We start from the raw sequence: 25,115 nt of genomic DNA on the forward strand, positions 1-25,115 counted from the left end.
CAGAGAGCCAATATTTTATCATCAATACCTGAAAGAATGGGCTAATGCCACCATGCCTACCCCATCTTAACTGACCCTCCATACTGAAGCCCACATCTCTATTTCAGCTCCAAGCATTCATTCTCCTTCTACCAGGACAAAGGTCAAGTCATACCCAAGTCACACTTGGAGATATGGGAACAAAGCCCTCTCAAATATGAATATGCACCTTGTGAGGAGGGAGGAGGAGAAGGGACCAGGTGGAAGGCAGAGATTCCTTGGTGACCCCATGCCCTTGGACACCGCTCCTTACAGTCTGGATTAAACAGCATTAGGGAGCCAAGAGAGGAAACACATGTGGCAGTTGGGGACCTGTGCCTGCCTGTTTCCGTCCTACACCTTGTCATCTCGCCACACCCTTCACGTCACCTTACACTCTCCTTCAGTTCAGGAACTGGGAGCTACAGAGAGCAGGGAGAAGGGAGAGGAGGAGAAGAAAGCATAATAATTCCTTGCCCAACTCCAGCCCCACGCCCAGCACAAACAACAGGTAGGCAAGCCTGCCGAGAATACTCAGAGGGAGTCCTGTGAGCAGCAAACTGGTCGGAGCCTGGAAAAGACTCTGAGAAGTAAAAGATCAAAGGTGAAGTAGGAGATGGGGAGGAGGGCAGAGGAGGGGGAAAAGTGGCGGATCATGAGAAGTGGAGGAAGGACAGAGCAGGGCTTCAGACTTGGGGGCACTGTGGGGGCGGGCAACACAGCACAGATGGGGTAAGAGTTCCTGTTTCCCTGATTTCTCTCCGGAATCCTTCCACAACCTTATAAGGAGAGCACAGGTGTGACAGGGAGGAGCTTTGGTCCTCTTCCTGGTTCTAAGGAAAAGGTGACCTTGAGGCAGCTGGTGTCTTTCTCAGCGTCTGCCTGTGTGCTTTCTCTTTGTCTTCCTCTGGTATCTGTGTTTATTCCACTGTTCCCCGAGGCCGCCTCCCCTGGGAAGATGAAGAGGTTGCTGAGGCAGGCCGAAAAAACGAGAAGAGGTTGGGTAGTGTCACGCTTTCACACCCACAGGGCGACGAAACGGGTTTCCTATTAAACCGGGAGGCTTAGGGGAAGGGTGTTCGGGTCTCTCCTGTCCCCTTGGGTGCTGTCCTCTACTTGGTGCTGAAATCTGGGCGACCTCATCTCAGGTGGGCCCGTTCCCCGGCCTAGGGCTGCGAATCTCCAGTCTTCCTAATCTACCTGGTGGGTGGTGCCTGCCCTCTGCCCCCGCACACCTAGGGCCGTGGCAGGCGGGAAGGCGGGGCCTGCATGAGCCCCACCCCTGGAGACTGCAGCTCTGCTTCCCTCTCCTGCGCCCGACCGCCGCTAGCTCATTGCGCCTCTCCTGCAGCCTGGTCGGCACCGGCTTCCACTCCCGCCCCAGCCTCCCTCCATTTCGGCTCCAGCCTCGCACCCACCTCCGGCTCTCAGTCAGCCTGTTAGCATCCTCCCTCCCGGTTCCTGCCCTGAGCCAGCTCCTACTCCGGGATTCCGTAACCAGACCCTCAAGCCATGGCTGGTCCCTTCTCTCGTCTCCTGTCTGCCCGCCCGGGGCTCAGACTCCTGGCTTTGGCTGGAGCTGGGTCTCTAGCCGCTGGGTTTCTTCTCCGCTCGGAACCTGTTCGAGCCGCCGGCGAACGACGGAGGCTGTATCCCCCGAGGTATCAGTGTCTCAGGCGCCCGGGTGAGGGTGGGGGTGGGGGACGGGTAGTTGCTAACGGGGATGGAGATGGGGACCTGGGCAATAGAGAAGGGCTATAGTCACGAAGGCTCTGGAGTACAGGCGCTGGACAGTCTGAAAACCTCAGTGGGGGTGGGGATGGAGGCCAAAACCATAAGGTGAAAGCATTCCTGAGGACTTGGAGCCCGCAGTTCCCACCCCCAAGGACAGCTCTGGCCCTGTGAGTTCTGGCTGCACCTACCCTGCCCAAATTCCTAATTGAGAGGCCAGGAACTATCCTTTCCGCTCTCCTCCATCTCCTTTTCCTGCTGTTCTCTCCCGTTTCCTGAATTCCCCTCCTTAGTCTTTCCCCTCCCCCCATCCCTAATGTTGTGTCCATGGGAGGAAAGAACTGAGCAGGTCTGGGAGAATTGAGCCTCCAGCCAGAGGAAGCTAGAACTCTTGAGAAAGAATAGATCCTGAAAGTCCCTGATGAGATTACCAAGGTTTAGCTCCCTCTAACCTCCCCTCCTCCCAAAGAACAAAGCCAGACATGCTCCCAGCTGAGTGCACTGGGTCTAGGCCCCCTGTGCCCTCCCTCCATGGTTACTGGTACCCCCTCCCTAGTGCTGAGTACCCAGACCTCCGAAAGCACAACAACTGCATGGCCAGTCACCTGACCCCAGCAGTCTATGCCCGGCTCTGCGACAAGACCACACCCACTGGTTGGACGCTAGATCAATGTATCCAGACTGGCGTGGACAACCCTGGCCACCCCTTCATCAAGACTGTGGGCATGGTAGCTGGTGATGAGGAGACCTATGAGGTAGGGGGCCCCCAGAGTTCCCCTGGTGACCCAATTTATCTCCCCAGTAATCCCAGCTCCTTTCCCCTAAAGACCTCACTTACCCTTAAGACTGGACCATCCATACTCATGTTTTCTCACCCAGTGAAATCAATCCACAACTAAACCTTGGGAAGGGATTCCCTCTCCTTAACCACCCTCTTCCTCTGAACTGCCCCTCAGGTATTTGCTGAGCTGTTTGACCCTGTGATCCAAGAGCGACACAATGGATATAACCCCCAGACGATGAAACATACCACTGACCTGGATGCCAGCAAGGTAGGTCGAATATTCCACTTCTGACTTGCATTGCCTTATATACAACATTCTGTTTCTCCAGTCCCTTCAACCATAATTATACCCTGACTCATAGTCATTATACTGCTGAGCTTTTAGTCTGTCTGGGGAAAGAATTGTATGTTCAGGAGCAGCCTCTGTAGAGAGGAGAGGGTGGATGAGAATGGCCACCCCCCAAGGTGGGCAGGTTTGGGGGAGGGTTTACAACGCCCTTTCGGTTGGAGTGCTTGCCCAATGGGCTTCCTCCAGTGCAGGCAATGAGGACCGCTCTAGTCCTTAAGGTCTCTCCTTCCCAAAGGCCCTCAGCTCCCATCCACTGTGTTTCTGTGACTTACATTAATTTCTCTGATTCCCCAGATCCGTTCTGGCTACTTTGATGAGAGGTATGTATTGTCCACAAGAGTCAGAACTGGCCGAAGTATCCGGGGTCTCAGCCTGCCTCCAGCCTGCACCCGGGCAGAGCGACGAGAGGTGGAGCGTGTTGTGGTGGAGGCACTGAGTGGCCTGAAGGGTGACCTGGCTGGACGCTACTATCGGCTCAGTGAGATGACAGAGGCTGAGCAGCAGCAGCTAATTGATGTGAGGGGCTTTGAGAGCGAGCTGGGCGGGAGGGGCAGATGGAAAGAAGAGTCAGGGGAGGCTGGGCCAGATGAGGTAGATGGGCTCTGAGAAGCCCAGGGGCTACTGTGAGGATTCTTAACCCAAGTCCCTTTACTCTCTCCAGGACCACTTCCTGTTTGATAAACCTGTGTCCCCATTATTGACCGCAGCAGGAATGGCTCGAGACTGGCCAGATGCTCGTGGAATCTGGTATGAGGCTTAGCTTACCCCCTGCCCCTATAAGTGCCCTTTTTTTCCTATCTCCCCCAATTCTTGCCCTGCCTCTTAATCCCTGTCCCTCCCTCTCTCCTGCCTTCAGGCACAACAATGAGAAGAGCTTCTTGATCTGGGTGAATGAGGAGGATCATACACGGGTCATCTCCATGGAGAAGGGTGGCAACATGAAGAAAGTGTTTGAAAGATTCTGCCGAGGTCTCAAAGAGGTCGGAGAAGAGTGTATAAGGGAACTAGGTGGGAGGACTTGAGGAAAAAACAAATTTAAATAGGTAGATTGGGGCTTCCCTGGTGGCGCGGTGGTTGAGAGTCCGCCTGCCAATGCAGGGGACACGGGTTCGTGCCCTGGTCCGGGAAGATCCCACATGCCGCGGAGCGGCTGGGCCCGTGAGCCACGGCCACTGAGCCTGCGCGTCCGGAGCCTGTGCTCCACAATGGGAGAGGCCACAACAGTGAGAGGCCCGCGTACCACAAAAAAAAAAAGAAAAAGAAAAATGGTAGATTGACCATATAATTTATCAACCAACCCAGGATACTTTTGATGGTGAAAAGGATCACCACCAATCACTCTAGGACAAGAGGTATAAATCAGAACTGTCCAGGGAAAACCAGGATATGTGGTCACCCTAAGAATAGGAAGAGAGAAAGAATGTCAGGAGTCTAAGGAAGTAAATAAAGCAGTTGCCAAATAATGCAAAGAAGGAGTAAATGAGATGGTGGCTCAGTGTCTGGGGGGTGTGGTGTGGGATGGTGGGATGTGCAGATAAGGAAAAGGTTTAAGCCTGGATGGATGTAAGGAGTGAGAGATTGGTATGTTCATGATTCTAATGTAACCACCCAGTTGGGAGCCAAGGTAGGCCTTAACTCTGGATTCTGTCATTCTTGCTAAAGTAGCATGTCTAGATTTTAAGCTGAGAGTAGGAGGGAAACCAGGGAAGGTGGAGGATGGAATGGCCTAAGTTCTAAAATGCGTTGCTCTGCGTGAGGAGTTGAACTGAATCCTCAGTCCTATATGGATTAGGTCTCCATATTCAATTCCAGATTACAAATCCCCATAAACCCAATCCTTATTGTATTTTCTCATGTATACAGTCCTATTTTGAACTTGTAAAGGGAGAGAGCTCCTCTTCCGTTTAGATCTTGGCTGGGAAGTTTCTGTTATTTTTAGCAAGTAATAGGTAACATATTAAATTCTATGCCTTAGTATTCTCATCTGTAAAATTGGGAGAGTAAGACTTCCTACATTTTAAGTTGTGGGGTTTAAGTGAGATAATGCATGTAAAGTGCGTGGCCCGTAATAAGTGTTCCCTAAGTGTTAACTGCTGTTACTATTCTAGATGGAAGAATTTCCCCTTGTTCATCATATACAATATCCCCCTATGCCATGGTTCTTTCTGAACTAGGAACAGCGTCCCCTTACTCAGGTTAGGTAGTGGTCTTCATGTCCATCAACTCCGGCAGATCTCCAGTCTCTTCAACTCTAATAGTCATCTTCATGATTAGGATGTTTACGTGAGACAAAAACATGCTTCCCACACTCCTCCCCCACCCTCCACAACTATGAATCTGGCTCTTCTGCTGCATTTTCACCTTCCTCTTGCTTTCTCACATGTGCTCTTTCCACAGTTAACAGGCTCCCTTGCCTCTTCCTGTTGCAAAGCCTACAACCTCATTTTCTGGCTGAAAGAATCTTCCAAGCTCTAGGCTCATTAGCAAAGTAAAGATGTCAATGCATGCAGAACTCATTGAATAATCGATCTTTTCTCAGTTCAGTTTACCACCTCTGTTCATCTCCCTAGATCATCCTTAATGCATCATTCCCTCAGGTTTCTCTTCTTCCACACAGGATATTTTTGCACAATCTCATCATTATGGGCTTGCAACATCAAAATTATCTTTTATGCATGATAATGAGCCATTTCCACCAAAAAAAAAAAAAATCAGTGTCATTCTTTCACATCCCAAGTCTTTGTTTCTAGACATATTTTCTAGAGTTCCTGTGGGTCTAGCTAAGGGAAGGCTAGCATATCCCTGACTTTTCACTAACAGAGCCTTTCTGCACTCAGGTGGAGCGGCTGATCCAGGAGCGTGGCTGGGAGTTCATGTGGAATGAGCGTTTGGGATACATCTTGACCTGTCCATCTAACCTAGGCACTGGACTTCGGGCAGGAGTGCACATCAAACTGCCCCTGCTAAGCAAAGTAAAGGAGTTGTGGAGTTAGAGGGTTGTGAAGGAGGAAGGTGGCTGTGTATGGGTGGGAGGGATTGGGCATTTTGGAAAGGAGCAGACATAGTGTAGCTAAAGAGTCAAGGGGAAGAGCTCTGAGTGGGTTCAGGGCTCTTTCAGGTCGGACCAATCTCTGCCTCTGTTGACCCTGCCCCCCAATCTCTATCTCCCCTCTAGGATAGCCGCTTCCCAAAGATCCTAGAGAACCTAAGACTCCAAAAACGTGGAACTGGAGGAGTGGACACAGCTGCCACAGGCGGCATCATTGACATCTCTAATTTGGACCGACTGGGCAAGTCAGAGGTGAGATTCTTAGGGATTCGGGATAGGTCTGTGGGGGTTGAGATGTGACAGGGAGTGAGCCTCAGGAATGTAATAGAATCTGAAATGAAATTCAGGTTGAGTGGGGAGGAAATTGGAAACGAGTTCCCAGAGCAGTCAAATCAGTGCGGAAGAGAGTCAGATTGTGGCAAGCAGAGATCAAGGGTTAGTGTCCTTCAGGTGGAGCTGGTGCAGCTGGTCATCGATGGAGTAAACTATTTGATTGACTGTGAACGGCGTCTGGAGAGAGGCCAGGATATCCGCGTCCCTCCGCCTCTCCCCAACAAGCATTAACTCCCATCCCCAGCAGATGACTCAAGACTCCCAGGACCTCTGCCATTCTAACAGTGGCCCATTCTCCTTACTCTGGATCCTCCCTTTCCCCCCTCACTCCCTCTGTCCTAGTAAAGACTACTGGCTACGCTCCAGTTGTGTTATTTCTAATGGTGGGATGAGGAGGAATTAGCCTCCAGAAGAAAAAAAAGGCAGTGGGATTATTTGTGATGGAAAGAGACTCCAGATATGGCATGCCAGGAACACTGATTCTCAGGTGGGTGGAAAGCATTAGCATTTTACCCATATTCCTCATCAGCTTCCTGAGGATAATTAGATTGCACTTCCATTTGCACTTTATTCATTATTACTTAAAATGTCTTTCCCAACAATCTCTCTCTTTAACTGCAGAGACAGGCTCATAGCAGGTTGCCAAGAAAGTAGATGGTCAATGCCAGGGCCCAGGAGGGTTGTGACCAGTCCTGGAGGCCCCAGGCTGTGCTTCGACCTATAATGAGACAGAGAATGGAAAGAATATCACAGCTCTGCTCCACAGGAGCCATTGATACTTGGAAACTATCTGCCTGTAGATCCCTTCACTCCAGGACCTCCCTGAAGGGTTCTGTGAACCAACCAGTACCAAGTTAGGGTTCAGATTCTGGGTCAGGCGTTGGTGGGTCAAGCTGTGCAGTTGGGAACTCACCCTGCTGTTCTGGGGTCTCCTTCCCCTCATACTGGGCCCATGCAACTGCTCGTCGCTGCTCAGGACTCAGAAAGGCCATTTGCTCAGGAGTGACAGCCACAGCCTGAACACTGGTGAGACTAGATAGCTGGGTGGGGCTGAACACCACCTAGGGGTGGAAGCAAGAATCAGGACATCCACTGTAGCCCTTGTTGGGCCCTGGCTCTCTTGTGGTCACCCCAGACCCCACTCCATCAATACTTACAGCAAATTTCGGAGGAGGGATGACAGAAATGGCCAGAGGGGTAAGGCCCTGGATCTGTCCTCGCAGCAGTGCTGAAAGAGCCAGGTCTGGGATTCCAGCTGTTGAAGCAAGTGGGATGGGCATGCAAATGTTATCTTATACTGGCCTTCTCCAGATAATCCCAAGGTATCCTACCATAGACCTTCCCCAACACATCTCCAACCTCTTACCTAAATACCTTCTCAGACTCCCACCTTAAGAATTCCAGAGCAGTCCTCCAACCAGTCCATCCATGGTATGGAAACCAACCCCTGACAACCAGCAGCATCAGTGGCCCAGTCTCCCTACCTGCTATTGTACCAATTTCGGTGAAGATCTCAGGCCCCCAGTTACTGACTGGGCCAAAACCACCAGGCAGCACAAGGAGCTGGGCCAGAACCTCCAGTTGTTCCTCAGAACATGGGAGATGCAGGTTGCCCAGGAAGAGAGCTGCTTGGCTGTGGAAGAGTGGGAAGGAAGGGAGAAGGTTTCAGCCATGGTGATAAGGGTCCATGGTCATGAGCTGATGGTAGAAATGGCTTCAGGTGAGATCCCTTCCTCCATGGGACCACTCCTGCATGATCCTTCCCTCCCCAGTGAGCCCACTTTTCCCTCAGCACCACCACCCACAGCCTCCTCCACAGGTGACCTAAACTCCCAACTGTTGATATACTGCAGCTCCTCTGGCCGAAGTCCACAGAGCGTGTAACCCAGTGCAGTCAGGTGGAGGAAGTCCAGGTGGCTCACGTGCCGACCACTCTGCTTCAGGAAACTGGAGACCACAACCCGGAGCTGGGGTGGGGGTGGAGGCCACAGGGTAAGGAGAGAAGTCATGGGGAAGTCAGGGATGGGCAACTGCTTAGGGAAGGGACAAGTGCTACTGGATTTTTTATTATTAAGACCTGAAGATCCGGGCTTCCCTGGTGGCGCAGTGGTTAAGAATCCGCCTGCCAATGCAGGGGACATGGGTTTGAGCCCTGGACCAGGAAGATCCAACATGCCGCGGAGCAACTAAGCCCGTGCGCCACAACCACTTAGCCTGTGCTCTAAAGCCCACGTGCCACAACTACTGAGCCCTCGAGCCAAGACTACTGAAGCCCGCGTGCTCCGCAACAAGAGAAGCCACCGCAATGAGAAGCCCATGCAATGCAACCAAGAGTAGCTCCCGCTTGCCGCAGCCAGAGAAAGCCCGCGCACAGCAATGAAGACCCAACGCAGCCAAAAATAAATAAATAAAATAAATAAATTTATTTAAAAAAAAAAAGACCTGAAGATCCAATGGCCATGGGAAAGGTTGAGGATCCAAAAAAGAGAAGGATGGAAAAAAAGAAGGCCAAAGGGAAAGGAGGCAGAAGGAAGTATTATGTGTCCAGGGCCTCAGAGTGAATAAATCACAGAGTTCCTAAGGCTACTAGTATGAGGTATTAGGAAAAGATAGAAAGAATGGCCAGGCAGGATCACAGGAAAGAAATTCCTTGGGCTTTAGATGCCCTAGAGGCCTGTATCTGTGGGATGGGTGTTTGGAAGGTGGTAGAGAGGAGAGAAGATGTTACCTGGATGGAGCTCCAGCCATCTATCTGCCCCAGGGTGCTCAGCACACCCCAGTCAACCAGGTTCAGCTCCTGTAGTTCCCTCTCTCCTAGGCCTATTAAGAGCCGACCCAGCTGCAGGATCTGCTCAGGACGGAATCCCCCGGCGGGACCCCACAACTAGAGAAAGAGAGGAAGAGTGTGAATGGAAAAAGCACTGGATTAAGAGTCAGAATGCTGGGTCTTAGTTTTGCCTCTGACCTTAGCTGTGTAACTCTGGACAAATCACTTGCCTTCTCTGGGTCTTTAATTTCTTCAACTGTAAAATGAGAGGACTGGATTAAGGTTCCTCTGACTAAGGTGTTATTAAAAGACTCTAGAGTCTCAGTAGTGAAGAATAGCAGACTCTAGTCCATGAGTTCGAAACTCTTACGTGCACCAGACTCTTGGGGTTTGGGGGCGGTCGGTGACTGTTAAGATGCAGATGCCCAGACCCCATCCTCAGAGATTCTTCTTCGGTGAGTCTAGCATGAGATCCTCGAATAAGCATTTAAAAAACCTGCTCCCTAGATGACTTTGCTACACACTAAAGTTTGGTAACCACTTCTCTAGTCCCTCTACCCATTTCACTAGCTTCCTTCCCTCAGTATTCATCCCCTCTGACTTCCTACTCAGGATCCAAACCCTCTAATTCTTTTATCTCCTCTGTCCCCCACCCCTCACCCAGCTATCCATTCCCTTGCGTTCCATATCACACCCAGCCGGCTTCCTCATGTTATTCCACCTCCAACCCCAACTTGACTCTCCATCACTAACTTGTTTTGCTTTGCCCATCGCTGCCCGTAGTTCCTCAGGTCCAAGTCCTGGGTCTTCTGCAAACAGTGCTAGGCAGTCTTCAAAGTCTAAAAGCTCCATCTCTGCGATCTGGGTTGCAGACCAGGCTGATGGGAATGTTCCCCGTACATCTGCACAATTTGGCACAGGTTCTAAAGGGGGAAGGCAGGGCCAGGGGGTCAGTGTAGTACTAAAGTATGCCCAGAGAGATAGCTATAGATGGAATGACCCCCCGCAACCTTTGAAGGACAGGGCAATATGGGCAGCATGGCTCAAGGGATTACTACAGTGTGAGATTTATAGGACTCGATATTAGAACAAGTGACTGGAGAGGACAAGCCCCTCATTGTATAGATGGAAGACCGACGGGGTTGCTCAAGGACTGAATGGCAGATCTAGATTGGAACCCAGGTCCCTAGCCCCACAGTGTCACCTTCCTCCATCCTAAGCGTCTTCCCAGGAGAGAGCTCCACGCTTAATCAAGCCTAGAGCTGAGTTAGCTGTTAACAGGGATAAGCGAGCAGGGAAAGGGGAGTCCTGGGCTAAAAATATAATGAGTTATAAATTCCCAGAGCTATAGAACCCTAGAACTAGAAGAGACCTTGAAGATCATCCCTCACACCTCTGTGCTTTAGAGGTTAGAAAACCCCAGCCTAGAGAGAAGTTATACAAATCTGCTTAAAGGGCACAAGTCTGACTGCATTGTTGGATACTCTTTCCTGTACACCATGCTACATGTATGGGCATGTGGGGAGTTTCACCTGGGAGATCCTCTGCGGTGGGCCGCACAAACCCAGCTACCAGGGCTGCTTTCTTGGCAGTGAGCTGTGGCCCTGCACACAGCTGTCCAGCTCTGCTCTGCTCCCAGCTCTGCTGCTTTTCTAGGAGCCGCTCCAGGGTCTCTGGGCCCAAGGCCTCCTGGGTGAGAAGGTAGAAGGAGGGTGGGCAGAGCCGGGCAGGTCAGGGCCAGCTGCTACAGCTGTTAATTCCAAAGTCCTGTCTCTTTTTAGCAGTCCCCCCCCACCACTGCTAAATTTGGGCTTCACACCCTTTGCCCTCAACTTCCTTGGTCTTAGCTCCCTGGAACCAGCTCCCCAGTCCCCTCTCTGCTCTTACTCCCTCCCTTGTTCCTTCACCTCACCCTGGGGATCAAGGAAATAGCCTCGGGAGACAGAGTGAATACTAGGCGTCCTGCTTGCTCGACTTCATCCTGGCTCCATAACTCTGGTTTCCTGAGGGACAGAAAGAAGATCAGGGATTGGGATGCTGAGTGAACTGTGAGAAGGAAGAGGAAAGACATGCTGGGACTGGGGACTCAGGGCTCCAAGGACCTCAAGCATATTGAATGGGCTGCCACTGATAAGGGTGGTTGAGAGGGTGGGTGAAGAATGAGTTAGAATCTGAAGTTCCCAGAGGTCCGTACCCAAGAACAGGCTCCTGCAACAGCAGCCATCCCAGCTCTGTGGCAAATGGCTCTCCTAGGCAGATGCCCTGCAGCTGACTGAGATGGGCCAGCAGGATCTGTAGGGGGATCCGTCGTGTGCTCTCTATCCCCAGGAATCCAACCAAGGGACCCAATGTCTCCAGCACTTCCCTTGACACTGTTGTCTCCTTTGGAGCCTGGAGAGGGGCATCAGGCCTTGGGACAATGCACTGCTGTCTCAAAGGACCAGTCTCTTTGATCAAGACACCAAGACCTTTGACCTTGCCTCCCTCCAGCTCCCAACCCAAGACCCTATGAAGTTCATTGTCATTGTTCACTTTTCTAAACAATGAGCCCAAACAGGAGCAGGCAGGAAGACTGGGAGGTGGAATCCAAGGAATTCTTATACTCCAAGGGATATGGACAAGAAACATGAAGCAGACTATCAAGGAATAAACACAGAGGTAGATCTAGGGGCTAAGGCCTTGTAGACAAAAACCTGTTTGGCAGCAAAAGTTCAGGTCTGGGCCTAGAAGACAGAGAGCATTGTCTGAGTGGTAAGAATGGCCCAGGCTACAGTTCTGAGTCTGATGGTGTGGACTCTTACCAAGTTTTCTAGTGCCCTTTCTGCCAGGGCTGCCCGGTGGGGTGGGGTCAGTTCCAGCAGCTGCTCTGGAGTGCCTCGTACCAGCTCCACCACCAACATAATGGATTCACTGGACAGTCTGTCCATCAGCCGGATCCTATAGCAGTTTGACGGTGGGGGGGACTCAGAATGGAGCCAAGTTGAGAAGGGACCACAGAATGCCACATTGCCCAGACAAGAGGTAACACTAGACCAAACCCTGTGGCCCTGGAAAGGAAGCCCCAGATCCAGTTCCCACCACAGTGCTTGCAGGGAGAGAACAAAGGGAGTGACGTATTTCCAGTCTTCTTGAGAAGTAACAAACAATCCTACCTCATCTAATGGAATCAAAAGCCCCAAATATTAAGTATCACTAAGTCCCCTCCCCCATTTTATGAAACACTGAGGTTCAAAGAGATCAAATGGTGGGGTCTTCCTCTCAGTTCCTGTTTTCCACAGTACGACCCTTCCTCTACTTATTGTGAGAAGGTCCCCTCTCGTTCGTAGAGCACTATACAATTGACAAAGTTCTTTTAGGCGTTATCTCATTTGATCCTATGGCAAAACCTGGGGGTAAGAGAGGTATTTTCTCATCTCTCTTTCACAAATTAGGAACGCGGGTCTTCCAACTCAGGTCCAGGATCTTTCACCTCATCCAGGTCTTTGGGATTCTAAATTATCTCCAAGAACCAATATATTTAAATAGGTTCGAAAGGCATTTTTTAAAAAGCCATTTTGCCAAAAAATCAGAAGTGACACCATGTACTCTATCTAGGGTTGCCAAGTCTGGAACTGGAACAAGTAGTACAAAAGCCAAAATCTGTGGGAAGGTCTATAAAAATGTAAGGATGGAGTCACCTCCCAGAAAGACCAACACCAGCTTTTTCCTACTCTGACTTACAGTTCAGTTGGCAATGGGGTGAGCATGGGGGCAAAATGGGAAAAGAAGCCTGTGAGTGAGATACTCATAAACTCCTAGAGTATCTAGTTTAGGAGCCGCCTTAGGTTCATCTAGTCTTCTCTCTCCTCATGCATACTTGAATTTGCTCTACAACATTCCTGCTATGGGGCCATCCAGACTAGGCTTGAATAGCTCCAGTGGCCAGGAACTCACTACCACAATTTTCCTCACATTGTGTAAAAATCTGATTTACATTCGCTGGTACTAGTCATGCCCAGTGGGGCCATTCAGAAACATGCCAATCTATTTTCTATTTGATAGCCCCTGGGGTATTTGAAGGTATTTATCACATGCTTCATACATTTTATCTTTACCTACTCCTCTGAGAACACAGTTCCCTAAGCAGACTACAGTCCTGTGGGGCAGAATTGAATCATTACCTTCCTCATTTTTTATTTTTATTTTTATTTTTGGCCATGCCATGTGGCTTATGGGATCTCCATTCCATGACCAGGGATTGAACCTGGGCCATGGCAGTGGAAGCCCGGAATCCTAACAACTAGGCCACCAGGGAACTTCTACCTCCCTCATTTTAAATATTCTACCTCTATTAATGTGGCCTAGGTTATAATAAGATTGCTTGGGGACTTCCCTGGTGGTCCAGTGGCTAAGACTCCATGCACCCAATACAGGGGGCCCAGGTTCAATCCCCGGTCAGGGAACTAGATCCCACATGCTGCAACTAAGAGTTCGCATGCCACAACTAAAGATCCCGCATGCTGCAACTAAAGATCCCCGCACGCAGCAAATGAAGATCCCATGTGTTGCAACTAGGACCCAACGCAGCCGAATAAATAAATATTAAATATATATATATATATACATATATATATATATATATGTATATATATTGCTTGGCAGCTCACATCACAATGTTGCCACGCTCAGGTGTCCCATGCTGGGGCCTTGTTTGGGGAGCCAGTCAATACCTAGAGCAACTTTGTTTTTCGTTTTTAAAAAAATATTTACTTATTTAGGCTGCACCAGGTCTTAGTTGCAGCACGCAGGATCTTCGTTGTGGCATGTGGGATCTTTAGTTGTGTCATGCGGTATCTTTGTTGCTGCATGCGGACTCCGTTGCGGTATGCGGACTTCTTAGTTGCAGCATGCGAACTCTTACTTGCGGCATGCATGCGGGATCTAGTTCCCCTACCAGGGATCGAACCTGGGACCCCTGCATTGGGAGCATGCAGTCTTACCCACTGGACCACCAGGAAAGTTCCCCTAGCACAACTTTGAAAAGAATCCTCTGATTTAGGCCGTAACTTATGTCAGGGCACCACCAGACAGAAAAACACCACCTCTAAGGTATTTCCTAAGGGCAGATCTTCTACCCTAGGTTGAGCCTTCTGAGAATCCAGTATCTCCAATTGTAGCCTTACGGTAAGTCCAGGAGTAGCTTGGTGTCCAGCCCACTCAGTCCTGGCCCCAGGGTTGCCAGCTCTGGCTCTGGCATTGTCATCCTCCTCTGTAGCTCTGCCCAGATACAGGTCCTCTGTAGGACAGGGTAGGGAAGCAGGTTTAGGACAGAGCTGAGCATAGAGGCTGGGTTCTATACCCAGCATCCCCGCCTCCCTGCTCCCACTAATGCACAAGCACCCCTCTCACCAGGCTCCCTCGAACCCCAGTGGGCAGTTGATAGATCATGTGTACCACTTCAAGGAAGTCTGCCATCGAGTTGATCTGCTGCAGAAACTCACAGGACATGCCCCCTGCCAGAGTACCCAGAACCCTGTAGATGTGTGAGTGGGTAGATGCTCATTCAACACGTGCCACAGCCTGTCTGCTCCTTGATATCAACATTCTCAACACAAGTACAGATGTTCATTTACGGTAATTTACAGTTTGAGAAATATCTTTCCATAGATATTCTCACTGGCTTCCCACAACATCATCACTGTTTATCAGAGAAGAAAATAAAGATTTACAGAGGTCAGGTGACATTCCCAGCATCATTCTACTAGAAATGTGGTAAAGTGAGACTAGAGCCACGTCTTCAGAAGCCCATGGTTCTTTTACTGTGGGTGGAAGTAAGGTGATACTTAACTCCTGTTTATTCCTGCTTGGTCAGTGGCTCTGAAGGATTAATTAGCAAATGTCTACCAGAAGCTTACACTGGGCCCGACACTGTATTAAGTACCTTTTATGCCTTATCTCATTTAATCTTCACAACCTATAGGAAGGTACCATTTTATTTATTTATTTTTAAAATTTTTATTGGAGTATAGTTGATTTACAATGCTATGGTAGTAGGAAGGTACCATTTTAATTCTTATTCTACAGAAGGAAAAACTGAAGCTTAGAGAGGTTAAATGACTTGCCCAGGATCACAAACAGGTGATGGGGCTAGGACCTGAACCCAATCAGGATAGATACTGTGCTATGGAAGGGCAGGAGGGTCAGGGGAGGAGGAGCCAGAAGAAGACCCCCCAGGCTGAGGCTATGCATCACTGATCCTCACACCCCCACTCCCCCACATATCACATGGTGCCTGGCACATGGTAAGCACTCAAAAAATGTTAGTTGAATTAAACTCACAGCTCAACACAAGTTACTCACTGCAGATCCCTGAGGGTCAGGTTGGTGGGCACCTGCATCTTCTTCCAGAGAAACTGTGCCTACAGGAGAAAGAAAGAGGAGCCACTTCCCAGCAGAGATATTGCCCAAGGACCTATGATGCCTTGGACCCACTGCTGCCTCTCCACCCTGTGGGTCCCACCAGCCTCCTACTCTCCCAAATGCCCACTGCTGAGACAGAGAGAGAGAGAGAGACAGAAATGAGGCAATAGGGAGGAGGGAAAAGGAAAGAGCAAAGTAGGTCACATCATAAGGGATGCTAGGGATAATGTGCCGTATGTCTGAGGGATAGCTGAGGGAGGTGGAAAGTAGTGAGAGAAGGGAGTTCTGGGGTAGTGGGAAGAATTACCTGCTGCTCAGCCCAGGGCAGCTCCCGGTAACGCCTTCGGTTAGCCAGAAGAGCAGCAGAGTCCAGCTGTAGCAGCTTTAGTGGGAGCAGAGGCAGCAGGCAGTCTGGCCAGGTGGTGGGGATAGGCTGCCGGTGGGGTGGGTGTAGCAGTGTAGTGATAGGTGAAAGGGTCTGGACTCAGGCCTCAAAGAAGAAGGGGAACCATGGGGGCAGGAAGGGACCAAAACTAGGAGAAGGGTGGAATGGCATGTGCCACTCTAACAGGGCACACCCAAGAGCCCTCACATAAAAGGCAGTGGTGGTCAAGTGTCACTGCTGATTAGGCACCTGATGGACTAAACTCCCTCAGTTTCTCAGAGCCTTGGTCCCTTTATCTGAAAATAGGATGACTGGCCTGGAAGATTTCTCAGACCCTTGGGGCTTTGACATTCTAGGATGTCATGCTGTCCTGCAACTGGCTCTGGGGAGAGCTATGAATGTCTTGGTGGGCACAGACCCACCAAGGGTGGGACCCACCATGGTGGGACTCTCGGGGCCACTGCAGACCCACCATGGTGGGACTCTCGGGGCCACTGCAGGGAGAGAATGTGGGGCAGCACCAGCCATATGAAACATCCCTGGGATGTGGAGAGGAGCTCAGTCGGGAGAAACCACACGTACCTGACCAGGGATACACACAGCTGCACTGGCACCTGTTGCACCCATGTTTTTTACTCCATCTTTCACCTGCATGAGAATTAGATGCGTGTATGTGTGTGTGTGTGTGTGTGTGTGTAAAAGTGATGAGGTTTGAGGGGCCTTCCCTGGGCACAGGGAAGATGCCCTCCTCCCAACCAGAGCCCTCATCCCTGATTGGCCATCCTCCCTGCTGCTCTCATACCCGAAAGGTCTGCAGCAGTGCTGCAGTCTGGCAGGCTGAGAGGCGTGACAGTTCAGGGGCCAGGCAGGAACAGGCCCCAACCAGAACTCGCCTAGGGATGGCCTGGAATGTCTGGGAGCTGAGGCCTGGAAGCAGAGGGTGCAAGGAGCAGAGTTCCTCCAGGGACAGCTGGGGAGCAAGAGAGACAAGAGGCCTGAAGAAGCTGGGCCAGGTGGTAGGGAAGAGGACAATCACAGTACAGAAAGGCGGCAGGTATGAGGGGAGCTGAGAGGGAGCCAGGGAAAGTGGGGTGGACAGAGAGCTCTGGGGGATGTTGAGAAGTTGCTGCTACTCACGTCACGCCTAGGGAGGAGCCGTCCAAGCAGTAGCGCAGCCTAAGGGAGGATGGGACAGGAAACAACAGCTCTCAGGTCCTGGCAACCAGGTCCCAAGCAGGTCCCTAGGGCCCGCCCTCCAAAACTTCCAGCTCCCTCTCTACCACACCAGTGACCAGCCTGGCTCTGGGCTCTTCTTCATCTGAGGAAGGGGGTTGAGGGAGTCCTCCTTGGGACAGAGGAAAAGGAGGCTTCAGGGGGCTCAATGGTATCCTTGAATGTAATTCTCTTGACTGAGGTTCCGTGGGTGGCAGATGGAAGCCAGGGAGTGAGATAGGCCCACCTGGGCAGGTGTGACACTGGTTCCTTGCAGCGCAGGAAGCATGGCTCTAAGCTGGGGCTCTGACAGCTCCTGCAGGAAGCGGAGGCCCAGCTGAGGGAAGAGAGGGGTCCAAACTCGAAGCTCCTGGGGGCTCAGCACAGTTCCTCCAGATGAGCGCAACACCCCCAGAAGTTCATATGCTACCTGTAACCAAAGAAGGTCTGGGACTGGAGAGAAAAGACAGGTGAACCTTAAGCCTCCTCTCTAATCCCACATCTGGATTTCCCAGGGCCTGGATAATGGCTTGGAACCAGGGATGGGAGAGGAGCAGATTGGGTTCAAGACATCAAAGGATATGTTCGAGATGTCATAGACCAGATGGAGCAGGGTCCCGAAGGGGTGGTAACAGATAAGAATGGCCATGGAGTAAGGAAGTAAGGAACGAAGGTAGCCAAGGTGGGGCAAGGGCTGGCACCAACTGTGCTCAAGCTTGGTTGAGATGACTGGGCACATCCTCCACACAGACCACCCCCCACGGGAAGCCTGGAGTCTTGTAGGCCTGTGCCGAGGGGCTCACCCGTCCTTGTGGGCTGAGGGTCCCGTTGGCCGCACATTCCAGCAGCCCCTGTTCTACCGGCCCCATTGGATCGTTCAAGGGTACCAGGCTCTGCAGCTCCTCAGGGCTCAGGAAACAGGCGAGGGGCCCCAGCCTGAAGAGGGTACGAAGCTGGCCTTCACTGAGGCTGGTACTAAGGCTGGTACTAAGGCAGGGACCATGTGGGTACATGGAGCAAGCACTCCAACCGCTAAACTAGGAAATATGGATGCCAGAGACAGGCCTCTCTCCTGGAGCCCTACACCGCCAGGGGCCACTGCCTACTCTCTTGCCCCTTCCTTTCTAGGACCCCAACCCATCATGGCAGCTGTACCTGCCTCTCCCCGGCTCTGGCCGTGATCACCGGTCCCACAACCACTCACCTGCGCACCTGCTCCTCTCCATCCTGGACACTCTGGTTCACCAGGCTGCGCAGCACATGTCGGGCGTGTCCTGGCCCAAGACCTGCCGCTGGCCAGCTATCCTCCAGGGCCTGGATCTGAGATGGGGAAGGTCAGCTTGTGTTGGGGTCACTGTGGGACTAGGAGACATGCCACTGACTCCCATCCCACCTATCAGAAAACAGCCTAGTCAAATAAAGGATCGTCCACATACCTGATGAGGGCTGAGTTGCAGAAAGTTCTCCAGAGGCAGATGGGGGAGCAGGGGCAGCGCTGCCCATAGCAGCTCCTGGGGCCAGGCGGGCACTTCCCCAAACAGCTCAGGGGCCAGCAGTCGCCGTGCCAGAGCCTCCTTCTGTTCAGGCCTCATTTCAGGGCTGTAATTCCGGATGGCAGCCAGGCTGGGGAGAGTAATGGGTCTTAGCCCTTGGCCCTGTTCCCTGGCTCTGTGCAGACCTGCTGTCATGGACAGGAAGGAGACTCCCCAGTTTTAATTGAAGGGGCTGCTCTAGGTGGGGGGGATTGGCCTGACCCTGACAGGGTCAGGAGGAGTGGTACAAGGTCCTTACACACTGTCATTGGCCAACAGGGATGGTGGGAAGCGCATCAGGTCGGAGACAGCCAAGAAGGGGATGAGTGGTGAGAGATCGATGAAGAGCTGGGAGGTGAGGCGCGGGTACCGCTGGAGCAGCAAGGCTGTCAAACGACCCAGGGCCTGCTCCTCAGATGGTGGCACCTGTGGGGGTACAGGAATGAATGCCGGCTCTGGGGATGCCCACTCTTCTGGCCATCTCCCCTGCTGAGTTCCTCCTTCTGCTAGAGCGAGCCCATTGCCTACCTAGTTCCAGGTGCTCTTGATTCCTAGATTTCCCCCGCCACCCTCGTTCCCTTCTCCCTCCGTGCCCACCTGCATCTGGGCCCAGGAACGGTGCATGAGCGTCAGGAAGCCCTGAGCAGCCTCGCTCTCCGCTGAAAGCACCAGCTGCTGGAGATTTTCTGGCGGCATGTGCAGGTAGGCCTGGGAGTAGGAGGTCATGGTGGTTATGGCCTCACTGGGCAGGGACCTCAGGCCACAGCTATCACCCAGTCCACCCGCATACTGTCCCCCCACCCCCCCGCATCTGTTACCTGCACTAGAATCTGCAGGGCCCAAACACTCTTCTCCCTCTGGAGCAGATCCCACAGCACAGGCTGGAGGGGAGACAGACAAGATGCCAAGAGAGCTGTCTCCTCTGTCCCTCCTGCGGCTTCCCCAGGCACTCCAACTCCACTTGCTAGAATGCTTGTCCTTCATCCGAAGCTAGTATGTGTGTCTGCTCAGATGTTACACTCCTTTAGGTCAGGGACCACGTTTGCTATAGCCTTTCCCATGCCAGGGCCATAGTTGGCTCAGTAAATACTTGTAGATATGAACCAAATTATTACATTTCACTGGTCCCAGGACTCGAGAAAGTGGGCCCTAACATGGAGTAAGGAATCTTTATATTCCCTACAGAACCTAGCAAAGTGCCTTACAAGTAAGCGGAACTCAATGAATGAACTAAGGTATTCACATATTCCAGCCCCTTCACTCTACAGAGAAGAAACTGAAGCCCAGGAAAACCAAATTAAATTACTCGCCTAAAACCTCACTTGTGGCATAGTTGAACCTGAAACCCAACTCTTCTGATTTGCAATCACCCTGAATTTTTCTCATTTCTGCCTTATCTTCCTATATTTTGCCAGTTTCCAATTCTCACTCTCTAGGGAGAGAATTAGAGTCCTCTAACTTGATCCCTTTCCTTTCCGGAGCAGAAAGGGGGAAAATCAAAAAGTCAGGAAGAATAATGAGATAACATTTATTATATATTGTTTTTATATCATATACTAGTGCTAAGGCCACAGCATGTGTTATCTGATGTAATCCTTACAGCCATCCTAAAAAGAGTGGCACCATTATTCTCCCCATTCGTTTGCAGATGACAAAAATATTGCTCAGAGAGGTTAAAAACTTGTCCAGGGTTGATCACAGAACTAAGATGTAAACCCAAGCCTGTATGACTCCAGAGCTGTGGGCTTAACCGCTGCACTACACTACTGCCTCTCAGTAATATAGTAGAGAATTCCCATGGAGGCCCTTCCCTCTGTTCCAGGAGCTTTCACCTTGGCAGATCACTCACGCTGAAGCAGGCCAGCAGCTCCATCTTGCTTACACCAGAGCTGGAGCTGTCAGTGGGGTCAAAGTCCAGGGGGTCCGGCTGCTCCTCCTGTTCCAGGTACTCCCCGACTGTCCGCAGCACACTGCGCCGGCCCTCGGGGCGGAAGGCATCCCAGAAGGAGCAGTTGTCTGGGAGACTGGAGAGCATCAGGGCCTGACCCAGCATCCCCTGGGCCTCCTTCCCTCCGGCCCCTGGACCCAGGAGGAAGGTCAGCAGGCGCAGGAGATAGTGTAGGCGTGTGGGGTGCGCAGGGGCCGGCACGGAGGACTGACAGCGTGGCAGCTGGGACAGCATGCCAAGCAGGAAGGGGCCTGGGGCCAGGCAAAGTGGGGACGGTCCCAGTGGGGGCTGAGAGGGCAGAAGAGGGCCCAGTAACCCCTCCAAGAAGCAAGTATCATTGCCCCCACGGCTTATCCTGCACTGGCCTGCTAGCCAAGGCCAGGAGGGCACCAGGGCCTCGTACATGGTGTCATTGGCACAGACCATCATCAGGAAGCTGCCCCCATCTGGGCAGCGTTCCCCACACGGTCCAATGTGGCAGGGTGGGGAGGCCGTGACATCCGGGGTGGGGCCCTGGCACACATGTTGAACCCAAGCCTGGTTGCTGGGGGGCACAGCCTGCAGGCTCGCCTCCCTACACAGCCGCTCAGCCCACAGAGTCTCGTTCTCCAAGAAGCAGCCCCAGAAGATCTCTGGGGTGACGGGGACAGGGGGCAGGCCTTCAGGGCAGCTGGTAGGGGGTGGGAGCAGGCCCGCACAGAGCCGCTTTACCAAGCGGCGGTTGGGAAACGACAGGGTGGAAAAGGGGAGGTCGCTACAGATTGCCTCCAGGAACTCTTCGGGAAACTGGTCGTGGCAGGCCTGGAGCCAGCCTTGGGCACCTGGTGCCCATGAGACTGCATACCACACAGCTGTCTGACAGATGGCAGCAGTGCTGGGAGGGGGCTGCGGGGAGACAGGCTTAATGTGCTGGCAGATCACGTAGAGGGTGAAGTTGGAAATGCTGTAGTGCGGTGCTGGGCCTGCGGAGTTCTCGCAGAGGGCCTCCAGAGAGATGGCCCGCCGCTGGCGAGGGCTGATGTGGGCTGAGGGCTGGGAAGTCCTGGGCAGAGGCACAGCTGTGCTCAGGCATTGGAGGAGCGCGGGGGGTGGAGGTGGCGATCCAGACAGAAAGCCCAATGCCCGCACATCCCAGGAGAGATTGTGCCGGATACCCCTGGATGCAGAGGGAGGAGCAGGTGAGCATCTGATCAGTTTACATGTCCTCAGGTTGAGACTTCTGGCCCCGGCCCAGAGCCCTGCAGGGAGGGTGGCAAGCACAGGCTTTTCCAAAAGTGAGGTCGCTGGGAGTACTGGTGTTACCGGTTTAAATGTTGGAATGGGGGGAAAAGGGAGAGAGATCTGTCCTGCCAAGGCACAAAAATCACCTAGGAGCAGTTGGAGTCCCTTCTGTCCACCCGGCCCCCTTCTTTCTCCTTTCTGCATACGCTTTTAGGCAGCTTAAACACAACCCTTGGTTGGCCTCAGATCAGGAAATCTGCCCAGCAACTGAATATGTCCGTCTGTGCTCTGGCACTGTTGTACTGAAACAGTAAGGGGTGGAGGAAGCAATCCCGTCCTTTCTTTCCATACCCCATCTTTATTAGTTAACATTTATCAAGCACCATGTGCAAGGCACAGTTCTAAGTGGTTTACACATACAGTATCAACTCATTTAATCCCTTGCAAAAACTCTGAGGTAGTTAATATTATCCATATTTCCCAAGTGGGGAAACTGAGGCATAGAATGAAGCTATAACCTGCCCAAGGTCACATGGCTAGGAAGAGGTAGAGCTGGGACACCAACCTCGATAGTCACACTCAAAAACCTGTAAACTACACCCCTCCCATCAGTTTCCTCTTCCGCTCTGGAGGCTGATGACGTCCCACACCCAATCCCTCAGAATTCCTCTCCTGTTACTTACCACAAGAGCAGCTGCTGAAGATTGCCTAGGAGGGAAAGAGTAAGGAAGAGAACTACCCCAGTCTCACCCTTCCTTGCCCTGCCACAGCCCAGCCCCAGACCCAGCAGCACTCACCTCCCTGGCACTGCCCATTGACATCAGGCTCTGGTTGCCCCAGAATGGAAAAGACCTCATCCTGCAGGGAGTCAGTGACTCGGAGCAGCCCCTCCTGGAAGGTAGCATAGAGGGGGGCCCCCACTGTGCGCAGCAGACCTCCCCAAAGAGCCTCCTCAGAGCCCAGCTCCCCCACTGGGGTGAGCAAAGCCAACAGACCCTGCAAAAGGTGGGGGGCTGGCTCCCTCCCATCGAGGCCTGTGGCATTGGCGAGGTCCACGCTGGGCTGCACCTGCACCAGGGCCTGCCAGCGTGTGCCCTCTAACAACAGCAGCAGAGAAGGCAACCAGTCAGCTGCCAGAATGCAGTCAGAGGGCCCATCACGGGTGCATGGGGGCCGGGTAGGGCTAGGGGGTCCCCCGGGAACTAAGGCTCCCAGCAGCACCTCTGCAAGTCCACTCAGCACACCTGCCTGGTGCCCCAGGAAGTCCCGGGGGGTCTGCTCATGTCCCAGCAGTGCCAGCACATCCCCCAGCAGCCCCAGCATTGGCTCCCAGTCTGGGCTGCCTCTCAGCGTCACTAAGAAATCATGGAGCCGGAGGGCAGGGGGCTGGAGAGGTGGGGGCTCTCCCACCGGTCCCTCCCCCATCCTCCCAGGCTCAAAGGAAGAAGAAATGTTGGCCAGGAATGCAGAGAACCGTGAGCGGCTGAGGGACCCCTGGGGAGCCTGGTCCAGAACGGAGAGCCAAGACTTCAGGAGGGAGAGACCAGGGTCCAGGGACTGAGGCCCAGTAGGGGCCAGAGTCACTGTAAGAAGAGAAACCAGAGATCACTGAAAGGGAAAAGCCTGGAACCCAAATTCAGCCCTGCCCTGGAGCCCAGTCCCTGCCTAAAGATGAGGTGAAAAAGATGGTGAGCTGAGTCCCTTTCAACACCCTACAGTAAGTCTTGGCCTGATTTCTTAACCCTCATTTTCTCCCTTAGCTCCAGTCTCCGCCCCTCTTCCTTGCCCCTTTATTTTTTCTCGAACCAGTTAATCTCTGCATTCTTAAGTCTCTTTCCAGCAACCATCCCCTTCATCCCCAGCCCAGCTCACTGTTCCTCTCACCTCCACAGGATAGCAGCAGCACCAGGGCCCAGAGGCTCAGAGCCATGTTTCCAGGTAAGCGCTGGTACTAGAGGTGAGTTCTGGTTATTCTCACCTTGTGTGGGATAGCCAGGTGAGGGCAGGGCACTGCAGGCAGCCTGAGTCTCCACTGACACTGTAGTGTGGTCTTTCAGGAAACAATATCCGTAACCTGACAGCAGGTTTGTCACCTGAGCCACTGAATACCTGATCCTTTGGCTTTGGAGAAGCGTGTGCCTGTCAGAGGGACCAATGATAGGGGATCCCAGGGGGCCCTCAGAGGAACCCAAGGATATAACTTCAGTGAGGAGCCAGGATGCAGATAGGAGTAGGCAGACATAGAGATGGAGCAGTTCTGGAGATCAGGAGTGTAATCTGGGAGGGTCTGCAGAAATATATATAAATAATATTAAATAAACAACAATAGAAATATAAGAACAAAAGAGGGCCCAAAGGAGCTAAAAAGCAAGTAGAATTTGAGGGAATTGAAGAAGAAAGGGGGCCAGGAGAACGGATCTGGGCAGCCAGGTGTAAACAGAGAAGAGGAATGAAGACAAAGGTCTGGTCTAAGGATGGAGCATTCAGGAAGAGAGGGGCTTTTGATTCAGTACCCAGAGCCACAAAACGTTAAGAGTTGGGCAGGATTTCAGAGATCACACAGACCAAACCTCTCATCTTATGGATAAGAAAATATACACAGAGAGGAGTGACTTGCTCATTAGGCCATTCAAGTGTTTGGGTTTGCCCTCTGGCTCTCTTCCTGTGGCCCAGGAGAAAGCCCTTAGAAAATTCTGAGGTGAGAAAAGAAATAAACCAGATTAAGTGACTATGCAAGGAGGCTATTCCCCACATGCATACACACACACACACACACACACACACACACACACACACACACAGAAACTGCTCATAGATGAGAGAGATCCATCTCTCTGATCTGGTCAGGGTGAGAAGTCTTTTCTGCCCTCCGTTTATATATCCCCAAGGCCTTTACCTGACACCAGTTCTAAACAGTAATTCACCACAGGCTCCACTAAAACCATATTCTGTCCTTCTCTCCTTAGAACCCTTCTCTAAAGCCCAAACCCATACGTTTAAATCCGTTATTAATGTGCCTCTGTCCTGGAAGGTCCATTTACGATCATAGAATTTTTTTTTTTTTTCGGTACGCGGGCCTCTCACTGTTGTGGCCTCTCCCGTTGCGGAGCACAGGCTCCGGACGCGCAGGCTCAGCGGCTATGGCTCACGGGCCCAGCCGCTCTGCGGCATGTGGGATCTTCCCGGACCGGGTCATGAACCTGTGTCCCCTGCATCGGCAGGCGGACTCTCAACCACTGCGCCACCAGGGAAGCCCACGATCATAGAATTTTAGAGCTGGAAAGGACTTGAAGAATCCTCTTTTAAAAACTTCTCATTTTATAGATGAGGAAATGGAGGCCCAAAGAAATAGAATACCTTGGCCCACGCAATCAAAGGAGGTGAGGG

General features: G+C 52.1%; 2 protein-coding genes across 5 annotated transcripts; one reads left to right on the plus strand and one right to left on the minus strand.

Moving 5' to 3' along the window:
- Window positions 1–429: 429 nt before the first annotated feature.
- LOC309818747 (creatine kinase U-type, mitochondrial) lies at window positions 430–6,619 on the plus strand. Of its 4 annotated transcripts, none has more exons than XM_082648652.1 (10): window positions 430–529; window positions 1,370–1,679; window positions 2,306–2,504; window positions 2,706–2,801; window positions 3,177–3,398; window positions 3,544–3,629; window positions 3,739–3,862; window positions 5,720–5,854; window positions 6,058–6,183; window positions 6,382–6,619. In XM_082648652.1, exons 2-10 carry the CDS (start codon window positions 1,531–1,533, stop codon window positions 6,493–6,495), a joined length of 1,251 nt encoding a protein of 416 aa, XP_082504778.1. In that variant the 5' UTR covers window positions 430–529; window positions 1,370–1,530; the 3' UTR covers window positions 6,496–6,619. The 4 variants fall into 4 exon arrangements, with proteins under 4 accessions (XP_082504778.1, XP_082504781.1, XP_082504780.1 ...); XM_082648653.1 differs by having other exon boundaries at window positions 485–622; XM_082648654.1 differs by lacking the exon at window positions 1,370–1,679 and having other exon boundaries at window positions 484–529.
- Window positions 6,620–6,823: 204 nt separating this feature from the next.
- On the minus strand, window positions 6,824–23,956 carry STRC (stereocilin). Its single transcript, XM_082647703.1, has 29 exons — window positions 23,613–23,956; window positions 22,526–23,311; window positions 22,412–22,436; window positions 20,409–21,663; window positions 19,378–19,440; window positions 19,157–19,267; window positions 18,819–18,985; window positions 18,464–18,650; window positions 18,232–18,347; window positions 17,831–17,963; window positions 17,275–17,457; window positions 16,953–16,991; window positions 16,618–16,785; window positions 16,398–16,463; window positions 15,738–15,863; window positions 15,371–15,429; window positions 14,420–14,543; window positions 14,194–14,306; window positions 11,833–11,968; window positions 11,226–11,422; window positions 10,944–11,034; window positions 10,564–10,720; window positions 9,785–9,954; window positions 8,993–9,148; window positions 8,089–8,231; window positions 7,749–7,897; window positions 7,422–7,519; window positions 7,178–7,325; window positions 6,824–6,982 (listed from the first exon to the last, which is right to left on the minus strand). Exons 1-29 carry the CDS (start codon window positions 23,656–23,658, stop codon window positions 6,894–6,896), a joined length of 5,301 nt encoding a protein of 1,766 aa, XP_082503829.1. The 5' UTR covers window positions 23,659–23,956; the 3' UTR covers window positions 6,824–6,893.
- Window positions 23,957–25,115: the final 1,159 nt, after the last annotated feature.

The sequence above is a fragment of the Grampus griseus genome (genome assembly GCF_964374135.1).
Source record: "Grampus griseus genome assembly, chromosome: 2".
In the NCBI taxonomy this organism is placed as follows: domain Eukaryota; kingdom Metazoa; phylum Chordata; class Mammalia; order Artiodactyla; family Delphinidae; genus Grampus; species Grampus griseus.